This window comes from Nannospalax galili, unplaced genomic scaffold (genome assembly GCF_000622305.1).
Source record: "Nannospalax galili isolate Female #2095 unplaced genomic scaffold, S.galili_v1.0 scaffold806, whole genome shotgun sequence".
NCBI lineage: Eukaryota > Metazoa > Chordata > Mammalia > Rodentia > Spalacidae > Nannospalax > Nannospalax galili.
The window spans coordinates 928,037-942,362 of NW_008355419.1; the positions used below are offsets into that span (position 1 = coordinate 928,037).

The 14,326-nt window shown below is 47.1% G+C and overlaps 1 protein-coding gene across 1 annotated transcript in view; it reads right to left on the reverse strand.

Annotated features, from left to right (window-relative positions):
* Positions 1-14,326, reverse strand: part of Cfap74 (cilia and flagella associated protein 74) — a 66,791-nt gene that overhangs the window by 25,161 nt on the left and 27,304 nt on the right. The window contains exons 13-20 of the mRNA XM_029555882.1: positions 13,957-14,130; positions 13,336-13,454; positions 8,370-8,436; positions 7,981-8,070; positions 4,259-4,423; positions 2,965-3,097; positions 1,411-1,487; positions 764-886 (exon numbers count right to left, since the gene is read on the reverse strand). Coding sequence (XP_029411742.1) covers positions 764-886; positions 1,411-1,487; positions 2,965-3,097; positions 4,259-4,423; positions 7,981-8,070; positions 8,370-8,436; positions 13,336-13,454; positions 13,957-14,130 — 948 coding nt within the window. The remainder of the gene's footprint in view (positions 1-763; positions 887-1,410; positions 1,488-2,964; positions 3,098-4,258; positions 4,424-7,980; positions 8,071-8,369; positions 8,437-13,335; positions 13,455-13,956; positions 14,131-14,326) is intronic.

The window sequence follows — 14,326 nt, forward strand, 5'->3', positions numbered from 1 at the left end:
ATATAATGCTCAGTGGATATGGAGGCCCTCCTATGATCCCAGCATGTAGGAAGAGACAGGATACCTGAAGTCAGCTAATTAGCTAGACTCCCTGAATAGTGAGCTCTGGGCTCAAGTGAGAGACCTTGCTTCAATATTGAAGGTAGAGAATGACTGATGGAGATGTCCAGTATCAACCTCTGGCCTCTACAGATTTACACAGATAGGCATTTGCACTTGCCTAAACATACAAATACTCATACACAGGCATGTACATCAAACACATACACATTAAAAAAAAGAGCTGGGCGTGGTGGCGTACGCCTTTAATCCCAGCACTCGGGAGGCAGAGGCAGCCGGCTCTCTGTGAGTTCAAGGCCAGCCTGGTCTACATAGTGAGTTCCAGGACAGCTGGGGCTACAGGGAGACCCTGTCTCAAAAAGACCAAAAGAGAATAAGGCTTAGAGATTGAAGTGAGGGAGAATGCTTGCTTAAGGCCTTGAGTTTTATCCCTAGCACTGTTAAAAAAAGAGAGAGAGAAGGGAGGAAAGAGAAAGAGAAAAGAAAGAGAACGAGAGTGAATGAAAAGAAAAAGCAAGAGCTCTGTAATGTGTGCATGTGAACACTCACACGCACATCTGTGTGTATTGACTAAGGGGTCAATCGTTTGTGCCACCAACAAGTGACCCAAGCAGGAGCAAATGGCAACCTCACGGCACTAAGGGCAGCTGCTCGATGGCTGTGGAGAGGAGGGCTCACATCAAACAGCAGCAGGGATACTCACTGTTGGGCACTGGGAATTCTTAAACATGACCTTGAACTTGGTCTGGACCTCTCCTGGGATAACTGGGGCAAAGATGATGGGCACTTTGATGGAACTGAAGGGACCAATGTCCCCCTCTGTAACCTGCATAAGAGGAGTGTCATGACATCAGAAGGTAGCATCATGGTTTTTATTAGGGTGCTTACCCCTGACGCTATGTAGCACTGCTGCAAGGATGGGCGGTGGTGGGACCATGCTCATATGGTCACTTGAAGGCACTGGTCCTGAGGCTGGCCCTGCCCTTGAATGCTTATTGTTGTGGGATCCCAACCGTGGGGGAAGTGGAAGCAGCCTGAACCCCTCACTGCATCCTCGCCTCCAGCTTGTGTGTACACACACCACATTCTAGCCATGGAGGGCTCACTGTGTCCTCTCCAAGCTACCCCACACATAGGAAACTGGCCCTGCTGCTCTGTGTCTGCCCAGTCCCATCATGGGACAGCTGCCTTGGTGTGACTGAGACTACAGGTTCTTGGAGGCTGATGATCCAGCCTGGCTCTGGTCAGATGGAAGGGCCACCTGAGAGTAGGGATGTCAGTGGCTGAAGAAGATGAGGGGCCTCCTCTTGGCTGGAGGCAGCCAAGGTTCAGTAGGACAGGCTGGCTGACCTCGCCCAGGGTGATCTCTGCCTGCTCCTCGCTGGGAACCATGGTTGTAACACTGGCCACGGTTGTAACGTCTCCTTCTGGAAGAGAAATAAGGTCGTAGAAACAAACCCAACTAAATCAATAATCAGTCTGGAAAAAGTCAAAGACTCATATTGGATAAACTAAAAATGCAAGACTTCTTACTGTAAACTCTGAGGCAGTACTGAGGAAAAGTAAAGGTGACTCAATTCAGCGGGGAAACATATTATCCTTATGGGTAGAAGACTCAATGTGCCAAGATGTCAGTTCTTCCCAAACCGATGGACGGCGTCAAAGCTCTACCAATTGCTCTCCTGCTAGGCTTTTTTCATGTTTGTTTTAAAGACAGGGTAGCCCAGGCTGGGTTGAACTTGATATGTAGCCGAGAATGGGCTAGAACTCCTGATCTTGCTTCCAACTTCCAAGTGATGGGATTATAGGCACGTCTGGCTTTGAGAGAGAGAGAGAGACAGAGAGAGAGAGAAAGAGAGAGAGAGAGAGAGAGAGAGAGAGAGAATGTGTGTTGTGTGTGTGTGTGTGTGTGTGTGTGTGTGTGTGTACTTTTCCTAATGTTTCTTCTTCCTTTTTTATTTTTTTTTTTTTGAGACAGGGTCTCCCGGTAGCCCCAGGTGGCCTGGAACTCGCTATGTAGACCAGGTTGGCCTCTAACTCACAGAGATCTGCCAGCCTGTGCTGGGAGTAAAGGCAGGTACCACCATGCCCAGCTAGTATGGAAATCTTAAAATGGAAAACTACAAAGAAGAGCAGGGAAGTAATGAAGACAATTCAAGGCAGTGTCACAGGGTGGAGAGCAGCCTGCATTAAGGTAAGGGACAGGCCACTTCTTTTTCTAACTTAGCACAGATTGTTCACAGTTTTTCAAATTGTCCTCATGTGTCATCTACTTTCCTCTACAGTTGGTATGAAATAAATACCCATCTCAGCCACAGGAATGACAGAAGCCTAGTGGTACCAATAAAAACCAGTGCCTGCAGGGACCCATTGCACAGGCAGAGCCTTCAGGACCCTCAGTGTGCTGCCCTCACACTTGCCCACGCAATGTGGCCAGCCTTGCAGTCTAAGGCTGGGGTTTCTGTCGATACACTGCTAGTTTCAACATGAGGAGGATTTCAGTCCATACCATAACCAGTAGACAGCTGACTTTATGAGATTTTTTTTTTTGGTCTTTTTGAGACAGGGTTTCCCTGTAGCCCCAGGAGATTCAAAAAATTTTTTACTATCACTTAAAATGAATCCCTGAGAAAACTCCACCTTTGAGCTCTTCTCAGCATCACCTGTGACACAGGCCTGTCAGTCTCCAGCTGAGACTCTTCACCCTCTGGTTCCTCTGGTTGGTCTGAGCTTCTGAGGGTGTTGTGCTCAGAGTACCTTCCCCTGGGAGGACTTCCTGCCCATGCCAGCCCTCTTCCCTGTTTAGCATCCATCTGAGGCCAAGATTCCTGGTTGGCTTAGATACCAAGGCGGGGCCTTGAGGTAGGTACCTGCTGCCCACTCATAGGTCTCCCCAACTCTCACCATCCAGTTTCTTGGACTCCTTTCGGTTCTGGATGTCCAGCGGTGAGGACCCATTGCTGTCAAGCTGTTGTTCAGAGAGATTGGTGAGGAGCTTGTCGTAGACACTTTTCTCCTCATAGGCGAAGAGGCTGCTCTGTAAAGGAACTCAGTGCCTTCATTGCCTTTTCCCATTCAACTCCCCAGATACCCTTGTCACCAGGAATGCCCTAGAGAAGACATAGCTCCATCTGGGCCCAGGGTTGTTGGTCTCACATGTCCATGGCTCTCATTCTGTGTGTCTTGGGTCTTACCTGGGATGGGGATGACCCTTTTTCTCCTTGGTCTTAGACAAGGTGGCCCCTCCCTGTCACCAGTTTGGATGCCCCACCTTGGACTCCATCTGTGAGCTGCTGAGTCTGCTCCCTTCACACTATGCTGGGTCCAGAGGCTGGCTTTACTCCAGCCTGGGTTGAGCTGACTCTCATTCCTCCATAGCTGGCAGAACTAGATGCTCAGGGAAACCCTGGGAAACCTATCCCCACCTCCCAGAGCAAGCTTGGGTCTCAGGCCCCTCATCTCCCCTGCCATGCTCTCTGGTTCTGACCACATCTCCTCCCCTCCTGCCACAGCAGCTTGCCATCCACACTGTCTTGGCCATGGCTGTCCTGCTCATTCTATATTGTGCCTTGGGTGAGGCCATTTCAGAGGTCTTTGCTGAGACTCCTGAACAGAGCCAACAAGACTGTGAGGCAGGAGCTTCCTGCTTCTTGTAAGAAGGCTCAAATATGTAGAAGCATGTAAGAGAAGTTGCAGTTCCTTTTCTCTTCCCCAAACTATCCCCACAATCCATGAGCATGGTGAGTGGGCTTCTTGAGTGGGACCCCTGAAGCTGTTGGTCCCTGCATTGCCTTCCTGGGAAAGACAAAGGCCCGTTTCATGCTCTGTGAGCAGATGTAAGTGCAGTCATGTGGTATCCCATGGAGCTGTTTGGACTCTGCCCCTTTCAGGAACTCCTGATATTCATGGCCAACGCCTGTCACCACATGCCTTAAGAGGGATAGCATTGTGCTGCCACTGCTCCTAAGGTCAGACGTCAGGTGTTCTCATGGGATCCAGACTTTTCTGTTCTTACTGATGTCTGTTCCCATATTCCCCTCCTTTCCCCTGACCTGCTGTCTCTTATTTTTTCACCTATTTTTATACATATGGGATTGTCCATATGCCTGGGAGGTTCCTTACCCTGCCCTTGGCTGAGCAGAACCACGGAGACCCACAGCAGCCATGGCTGCTGATAAGAAGCTGGCAGGGCACTTACTCTTTTAGCAACAGGCTGGGACTCATTCATCTCATAGAACTCAGAATCCAGGAGAAACTTGAACTTGGTGCCCAGGCCCCCAACATTGGTCAGAGTGATGGTCCGGGATGTGGTCTCACCCACCACATAGCTGCCGAAGTCAATGAGCTCCTTGTCAAGGGACAGCTGTCAAAGAACACAGGAGTAAACCTGAGAGGCCACTTCAGGATGCCAGGATCCCTCACAAGGAGAGTGGGACCTTGCAGGAACCAGAACCCAGAGGACTCAACAGCCTCCTAGGTAAGGTTTCCTCTCTATCATATCAGTTGCAACCCCAGGAGGCCAGGTGGAGCCAGATTCTAGTTCTTCACAGGAAGGCCTGCATCTTACTCCAGACAGCATGTGAGGGGCTGTCATGAGTGTTTGTGTAAGCTGTGCACTGCACACTAGGGATATGGCCCACATCAGAAGTCATAGATGCATAAAGTGACGAGAGCAACTTGGGGCTCCTAAGTCAAGCTAGCAGCTCCCTAATTGAGGAGCGATGAGGATTAAGTAAGTGGAGGCATTTGGGTCTGACAGCGGTAGGCAAGCTGACAACTGTCATTCTGGGGTGAGGTCAGCTGTGCTGAAGATATAGGGCCTTGAAAGCACTGCCTTTCAGACAGGGATTATGCTGTCTAGGCCCTCCATGGGCTATAGGCACCAGCTCTCTGCACTCAGGCAAAGGGTGCCAGGCCTGGGCCACAGGGTTCCACCTGAGGCATGGCAAGGGGCCACTGAGGCGAGAAGACAAGAACTCTCCACAGAGAAGCCCAGGCTCCAGCTTATATGTGCCTGCTACATACAGATTGACTTCTTCCCTTTGAGGCAAAGTTCTTACTGTTGTTGCAGACCAGTCTAGACGTGCCCTAAGAGAAGAAGCCCTTGCACAGGTGAGCCTCAGGGTCTGGGGCAGGAGCCTTGTGAGAGTGAACAAAGGCACATGAGACACAAAGTACCAGCTTGCCAAAAATGGTTCCCAAGTTGTAGGGAGGGGAGGGGATTTAGAGGTAGGAGGATAATTAGAGAGGGTGGAGGGTTACAATAATTGGAATACATTTTATACATTTATGAAATTGTCAAAGCAAAAACTCAATATGAATTACTTTTCAAAAAAGGAGAAAGTAAGCTGAGTACCAGCATTGTTTTGCTTCCTGAGGAAGCATAGTGACCAGCTGCCTCACACTCCTGCCGCCATGACTTCTTCAGCCTGGCAGACAGCACCCTCAAGCCATGAGCCAGAAGGAATCCTCCTTTCTTGAAAAAGAAAATGATGGCTCAGCGGGTAAGAACACTGACTGTTCTTGCAGAAGACCCTGGTTCGAATCCTAGCACCCACATGGCAGCTAACAACTGTCTGTAACTCTGGTTCCAGAGGATCCGACAGTCTCTTCTGTCCTCCGCAGGCATTGCACGACATGGATGCACTTACCTACATGCAGGCAATACAAGCACACACATAAAACAAAAATAATAAAATATTTAAAAAAAGAAAATGGTTCATTCATTTGGCATGGTGGCACATGCCTTTAATCCTAGCACTTAGGAGGGAGAGGCAGGCAGATCTCTGTGAGATCGAATCAGCCTGGTCTACATATGGAGTTCCAGGCTAGCTGTTGCTATAGGGAGATCCTGTCTCAAAAAGAGAAAGAAACAGAATGGTTCCCAGTTTTAACCTAGTATCCAGTTTAAAGGAATACAGGGAACAGAGAGACATATTAAATGTAACAGGGACCAATCATACAAATCCAGAATGTTCTATAAGAAAACTAGCTTGGTAAGTTTTATGACCCAAAAGTTGTGGAGGGGCTGCCATTCTGGGCTGAAAGAGACTCAATCATGTAATAATCAAATATGATCTCAAGGGAACCAAAAATAAATTATAAAAGATGGTTTGGGCACATTCCATGTGGACTGAGCATTCAGTGAGAATTGGGTATTCTGCTAGTTGTGTCAGTGCAGTGTGCAGATCACCGCCTCCATTCTTCATACTCTGTTTCACCCAGGACTCTGGAGAAGGCTTTTCTCTGCCCCACTCTTTTGGACTTGGACATGTTCCTTGATTTGGCTAGTGAATTGTTGGGAGGTGTGAACTAAGAGAAGCGAGAAATTTGCTTGTGCTGCTGGCTTTCATTTCTCCATCTCTAGTCATCCTCCATGAGAAGCTCATGCCAGGTGGCTACTGCCTTAGAGGCTGGAAGCCATGGCCATGGCCATGGTAGGATCTCTGGAGCAGAGACACTTGGCCCAGCTTAACACAGGTCAGGAAGATCCCAGTAAACCTGCAGCCAGTAGGACTGCATAAGTGCCGAGTTCAGTTGCTTACTGTGCAGTGTCACTGTGGAAAGAAACAATGATATGGTGGGTTCCATGTTTATTAGATATACCGAAGTCTTTTTAAGGATGTTGAGTATAATATTGGTAATTTCTTTTGAAGTGGGCCCTCAAAAATAGATGGTATAGCCAGGTGTAGTGGCATACACTTTTAGTTCTAGCACTCGGGAGACAGAGGCAGGAGGATCTCTGTGAGACTGAGGCCAGCCTGGTCTATATAGTAAGTTCCAGGCCAGCTGGGGTACAGGGAGACCTGCCTCAAAAAGACCAAGAAAAGGGAGCTGGAGAGATGGCTCAGTTGGTTAAGTGTGCTGGCTGCTCCTGCAGAGGAGCCAGGTTCAGTTCCAGGGACCCACATGGCGGCTAACATCTATCTGTCCATAACTCCGGTCCCAGGGGATCTGATGCCCTCTTCTGACCTCTATTGCCATTGCACCACATGGGTGCACTTACACACATGCAAGGCAATACACTCATACACACAAAATATATATTTTTTAAAAGACCAAGAAAAAAAATTAAAAAAAACAAAAAAAACAAGATGGTATAGGGGCTAGAGACATGGCTCAGCAGCTAAGAGCACTGGCTGCTCTTCCAGAGGGCCCAGGTTTGGTTCCCAGCACCCACATGGTAGCTAACCATCCATAACTCCAGTTCCAGTGATCCCATGCCCTCTTCTGGCCTCTATAGGCATTGCATGACACAGGTGCACTTACATTTAAGCAAAACATTCATACACGCACACAAAAAAACCAAAATTAAAAACAAAAAATAGATGGTTGGTATAAGCCAGGTGTGGAGGTGTACTCCTTTAATTCCATCATTCAGGAAGCAGAGGCAGGCAGATCTCTGTGAGATTGAGACCAACCTGGTCTTCATAGAAAGTTCCAGGCTAACTGGGGGGAATCTGTCTCGAAAAATGAAAAAGAAGAAGAAAAGAAGAAATGGTATCTCAATGATGCCAATGCGGCAGGTGTTAAAAATGATTAAATATAGGTAAGTGGGTATGTGGAAATTCATTACATGATTCTGTTTCTCATTATATTTGGAAATTTAATCACAATAAAAGTGTCTGAGTACACACTAAGGAGCTGCAGAGAGGACTGAAGTCTCAGATGGATCCTTTCTCTTCTGAGCTGTGGGCCTCTCAGTCTGGGGGCCCCATAGAGAACAGGATTCCTCTAGAAATTACCAACTTGGATGCAATCACTCACCTTTTCAGAATACCTCATGTTACCCACATAAGGCCCAGGTTGGAGTTATCTGACCAAGGTCTGTGGTAGAACTCTGGCCCCATGTCTTTTATACTAAAAGGGGTACAAGCCCTTACTGGGGTTCACAGCCAAGCTCAGATTACTTGAACTTACAGAGCATTTCTTCGTTGAACATTTCAATGGAACAGAAAATCCACCCGTCTGAGCCAAAAATGAGACATTTCCTTCCAGATCTTTATTTATCTAGAAAACAAAACAATCCCAATCACCATAAACTTCTATAATGACCCAGTTACACAGGCTGCATCTATATAGCCATGGCCTGGATCTGCCTGCTACAATGCCAAGTGTGCCTCTAGGGTAAGAGTCCCAGAGTGTCATAGGCCCTCTGGGCCTTACATGAGCAGAACACACTTTACAGTAGGTGAGAGGTCCTCGATCATACCTGCTGGCCACTTTTATTTTGCCTGTGTTTCAGAATGATGCTGATTTTTTTTTGATAAAACATAAAAATCAGGGCCCCTGGGTGACCCTTCACTCACCATGGGCTTGAAGGTGACCAGCACTTCACAGGACATCCCAGCTGACATGGGACCTGGGGGGTCAAAGCTGCAGGAACAGGGATTCACAGCACATGGTTGGTTAGGTCACTGTCAAAAGTCGATGCTCACTAAATACTCTGCTGGATCTTTTGAATTCCCCTCTTTCTTTCTGTTGCAGGTACTACACTTCTGCCCAGAAGCCTTGGTCCATGAGCAGCTCCAGGTCTGCTGAGTTCCCCGCTGACCCCATTCCCCAGTGAACAGGAGACATTCAAGTCATCTTTGAATGTCTGTCTAGTGAGTGCACCAGCAAGTAAGTGAGACACATCCCCAGGAGCTAGCTCCAGAGGGATGGATGCTGTGGGGTAAGTGTGACCCTGACTACCCTGGGGCCATGTGCTAGGTCTGGGATCAAGAATGTTAGACTCTAATTCCAATATGGAGGGAGAGGCTGTGAGTATGATCCGTCCAGTAAAACAGCCCCAATTGTAGGAAGAGAAGATGGGAATTTGTCTTTGTATGAATCCTGGATTAGGGAAAAGGCCTTCCTTCAGAATTCCAGGCCTATTTTTTTTTCAATGTATATTTTTTATTGAATTCTTGTGGATTTCATACAATATATTTAAATACTTTATTATTTTTATTTTAAGTATATGCATGTATTTCCTGCATGTAGGTAAGTGCACCCATGTTGTGCAATGCCCCCAGAGGACAGAAGAGGCTGTTGGATCCCCTGGAACTGGAGTTACGGACAGTTGTTAGCTGCCATGCGGGTGCTGTGATTCGAACACAGGTCTTCTGCAAGAACAGCCAGTGTTTTTAACTGCTGAGCCATCTCTCCAGTCCCTCATACAATATATTTTAATCATATTTAGACCCCCCTATCTGCACCCCCCATAGCTTGCCACAGGATTTTAAGCATTCTGTTTCATATTTTAACACCTATCGAATCAAGTTTGTGTACCCAGCTGTCTCTTGGTACAAGTTCATCCACTGGAGGCTGTGCAGCCTGTCTAGCGTCACTCCCTTAATTAAAGATCAACTATCTCCCAGCAGTAATCAGCTGCCAATAGTTCCTCAGCTAAGGTTGGGATCTCCTGCCCATTTCCCATTCTATGCTGGTTTTTATCTGATTGAGTTTGTATAGATCTTTATCTGATTGAGTTTGTAAAGATCTTGTGCATGCTATGACCACTGCTGTAAGTTCATATGAGCAAGTTCTCAGGAGCCTGTAAGACTGTTTCCTTATGGTCACGCACCACTCCTGGCTCTTACAATCTTTTCCGCCTCCTCCTCCACAATGATTTCTGAGCTCTTGGTGGGTGGGGTTTAACATAGGAGTCCTATCCAGGGACGTGTACTCTGCAGTCTCTTATTCTCCACGCTGTGGCCAGTTGTGACCTTCTGTGTTCCTTGCCCTTTGTTGCATGAGGAAGCTTCACTGACGAGAGCTGAGAGATTCATTAGCATTCTCTCTACCATTTGTTCCACTATGTTCCGTGAGCCTTAGGTTTAGAGGTTCCATAGTAAATGTGTTAACTTAGGGTTGGGCGTCTCTTAGATATTTGTTTTCTGTGTGTGACCAGCTGTGGAACTCTGTACTAGACTCTGTTTCAAAACAAGCTTCTTTGATGATCAGGTCTATTTTTCAATGTTGGATTTCTACATAATTTGCTTGGTTTGGGAATGAACAGACATTTAATATAAAATCTTGCCTCTGGATGCTGGGGAAATAGACCTGTCAGCAAACTACTTGTTGTGCATGCATGAGGACCCAAGTTAAATCTCCAGCGCCCAAGTAAAAGGCCAGGTGTGGTGGTATATGCTTGTAATCCCAGAGCTGTGGAGGTGGGGACAAGCAGATCCCTGGGGCTTGCTAATCAGCCAGCACAGCTCAATTGATGAGTGCCAAGTCCCAGTGAGAGACTCTGTTTCTTTTTTTTTCTTTTTTCTTTTATCTTTTGGTCTTTTTGAGACAGGGTCTCCTTGTAGACCCAGCTGGCCTAGAGCTCATATGTAGACCAGGCTGGCCTTGAACTCACAGAGATCCGTCTGTCTCTGCCTCCCAAGTGCTAGGATTAAGCGCGTGCACCACCACACCCGGCAAGAGACCCTGTTTCAAAAGAAAAGGTGGGTGCCTCCTGAGGAACAGTACCCATGGTTGACCTCTGACTTCCACATGCATGTGTACACAAGTGCATGTGCACCTGCACACACATGAATTTGAACACACAGCTGTACACACAAAAACCTTATCCCTGACTGGCAATGTCTCCATGGTACCAGGCAGAAGGAAATCTAAAACTTTTATGGTGCAGAGGAGTCATTTTGACACTAGACTATGCAGAGACCCTAAGAATGGATTCAAGCTGGTGAGAGGGTCAGAAACATGGTGTGCATAAGCCAACTCAGGGCCTCATGGTGTGTAGGGCCAAACTCCAGGAACATCACAAAATCAGCTATTGAGTAGAACCTCTAAAAGACAAGTGGTAAAGTCATAAAAATAGAATTGTAGGCGGGAAAAATGAAAAAGACACTGTAAAGAAATGCCAGCTCATCTGAAAATGAACCTGGAATTTTTAGAAATGAGAAACACAGCACTGACACAAGACACACAGTCAGCAGCTTCTGTAGCCAGTTAGACACAGCTAAACAGACCAGTGGGCTGGGGACACCTCCCACACAGCTGACTAGGCAGAGCTGAAGTGAGAAGCAGGTGCCTGGGGGACAGGGAGGCTGGAATGGGAAGGCTTCACATGGGAGGAAAAGGGCAGAGCCAAGGAGATGGGGGAGGTGACAGAATGAGGAGACAGTGTCTGAGGGCTAGGGTTGAGACGTCGCTAGAGCTACTCAAACAAGTACAAGTCTAAAGAAAATCAACCATCGCAGATATGCTGCAGTGGGGCTACAGGACACCAAGGGCCAGGGATCCGAGACCAGCCAGGAAGAAACTGAGGAACCCGATAGAGAATCACAACTACAGCGGCAATGGAAACCAGAAGACAGGAAGGGATGACATCTTTCCAGTGGAGAGGAGTTTATGGGAAGGCCTGGGAAGGAGGGAAGGCTTTGTGGTAGCTGGGGTAATGGTGACCATCTAGCCTGGGTCTTCCACACCCTCCAGAAACCCTGCAGGTCAGCAAGAGCAGGTGACCTAACATGACCAAAAGACAGAAAAGCTCTCAGATCTCAAATTAACAGGTGTGTGTGTGTGTGTGTGTGTGTGTGTGTGTGTGTGTGTATAAACACTTTCCAGCAACACTCCCTCCATGCCAGCCTTTGAAGACAGCTAGGAGATTCGGCAAATTGCAGGAAATTGGGGACAAAAGACCAAAGATCCTAGTGCTCCCTTCTATTCTATTCCCAAGAGAGCAGTATATCTTCAGTGGGAAGTACCGGTTAGAACTCTGTCAGTGTTGTTTATGGAAATTATGTGGGAGGGCACTCCCATAGGAACAGCCTCAGGAGACATCTTGCAGGAGAGAGGAAAGGAACCCGTGGAACCCAGGGAGAGAAGACATAGGTGCTAGCAGACATAGGTGCTTTTGAGCTGTGAACAGACCTGCCTATAAGTTGGATGCCCTGCAGTGTTGGCTACTTGGGAGACTGAGACAGGAAGATTGCAGGTTTTTGGCCAGTCTGGGCTACATAGTGAGTTCAAGGTCAGCCTAGGCTACAGAGCAAGACCCTGTCTCAAAAAAACAGCAAAAAGAAAAAATAAAGATGGAAAAAAGAACAGAAAAAGAAGATGCTCAGCAACGGAAGACGAGAAAGCACCACAGAAAGAAAAAAATTGGGGGAAAAAATTAAAAAGCATGAAAGGGAATCAGGAAAAATGATACTTAAAAAGCCATCAAAGAAGCTGGGCATGGTGGCGCATGCCTTTGATCCCAGCACTTGGGAGGCAGAGGCAGGCAGATCTCTGTGAATTCAAGGCCAGCCTGGTCTACACAGGGAGTTCCAGGCCAGCTGGGGCTACCGGGAGACCCTGTCTCAAAAAGACCAAAAAAAAAAAAAAAAAGCCAACAAAAAAGGAAAAACGGGGGAAAAAAGCCTCCAAAAAAAAAAAAAAAAAGCCAACAAAAAAGGAAAAACGGGGGAAAAAAGCCTCCAAAAAAAAAAAAAAAAAGCCAACAAAAAAGGAAAAACGGGGGAAAAAAGCCTCCAAAAAAAAAAAAAAAAAGCCAACAAAAAAGGAAAAACGGGGGAAAAAAGCCTCCAAAAAAAAAAAAAAAAAGCCAACAAAAAAGGAAAAACGGGGGAAAAAAGCCTCCAAAAAAAAAAAAAAAAAGCCAACAAAAAAGGAAAAACGGGGGAAAAAAGCCTCCAAAAAAAAAAAAAAAAAGCCAACAAAAAAGGAAAAACGGGGGAAAAAAGCCTCCAAAAAAAAAAAAAAAAAGCCAACAAAAAAGGAAAAACGGGGGAAAAAAGCCTCCAAAAAAAAAAAAAAAAAGCCAACAAAAAAGGAAAAACGGGGGAAAAAAGCCTCCAAAAAAAAAAAAAAAAAGCCAACAAAAAAGGAAAAACGGGGGAAAAAAGCCTCCAAAAAAAAAAAAAAAAAGCCAACAAAAAAGGAAAAACGGGGGAAAAAAGCCTCCAAAAAAAAAAAAAAAAAAAAAAAAAAAAAAAAAGTCAGCAAAGAAGTGACAACGTGCGTAAGAAGCGTCTCAGAAAAAGAAGATAAAACACTGGCACACAGAGAAAAATAAATTACAGCTCTGAAAAACAGTCCTGAGATTTTCACAGTGAGAAAGCAGGTGAGCTGCCACGGGAGTTACTGCAGAGCCAAAGCAAACACAGACAAAAGTGAGAGGAAACTTATGCAGCCCAGCCAAAAGCTTGGTCATGCATTCAAGGGGTCTGGGCTGGTCTCCACGATTTCAGTGCCAGGAGATGGAGGAGTGACTTTCCCAGCTCTCCAAGGAAAGTTGGCCTGTAGTTCACACCCAGACTCTGTGAGACTCACTCAATGTGGATGAAGTCCTTCAGGTTTTCCTCCACTCCCACCAGTTTGCAATAGTTGATTGTATAGGTGGCATTTATCAACGTAATCTTCTTCTTGTACACTTTGCCAATATCAAAGTCCTGCAGAGATGAAGGACAAGAAGAGCCCAAGCCCTCCAGCAGCAGCTGAAGAGCAGGTCAGGGGAGAAGTGGCAGTGAGAGGCCCACTCACTGTATGACGTGCGTAGAGAAGGACTCCCCAGGCTGCCCTTAAACTGAGAGAGGCAGTGAGGGGCCCACCTTGTGACAATTTCCTCCTTTGCAGGACAGTAGTTTTGTGGAGGACTGGTGGGGTAGGAGAGAGAACAGAAGCTCAGGTTGCCTCATCTGCCCTTCTGTGAAAGCAGGCACTAACCAGCAGGTGGTGGGGGCTAAGCTTCCTGGGCTACATCAGGTGAAGGTGGAATTTGCCTGGCAGGCAATTACTCTGCTGTCCCTTTAGTCCGGGACCTCTCTAAAGAGTGCCCAGGTGTTTTCTGATCCTTAGCTGCCCACCCAGCCCTTGCACACTAGTCCCAAAGCTGAAGATAGCTCTAGGACAGTGGCTGAAACGCTTCCTTCCTTGACCACTGGTCAGGCTTACCTTGAAGTAAATGACCTCAGGCCTGCTGTTAAAGGGGCGGCCCTTGAACTCACGCCCAGACACCACCTGCTTGTGGACCACCGCACTTTGCAGCCGCTCCATAGTGCAAGCCGGAATGTCTCTGTCCATCTTGGTTCTGCCCACAGGTTTTTGGTCTGTGTCCTCCTTGGGCACCTTGGGTTCACAAAGACAGGCCCGTGCTGGTTCAAAGTCTAACAGCAAACAAAGTGCAGGGCCAAGTCTGACAGCACAAGGAGAGGCCTAGTACCCAGGAAATTACTTTGAAGGGTCCCAGTTTCCTCATGGGCACACATGAGATAGGGAGGGGGGGGGAGAGAGAGAGAGAGAGAGAGAGAGAGAGAGAGAGAGA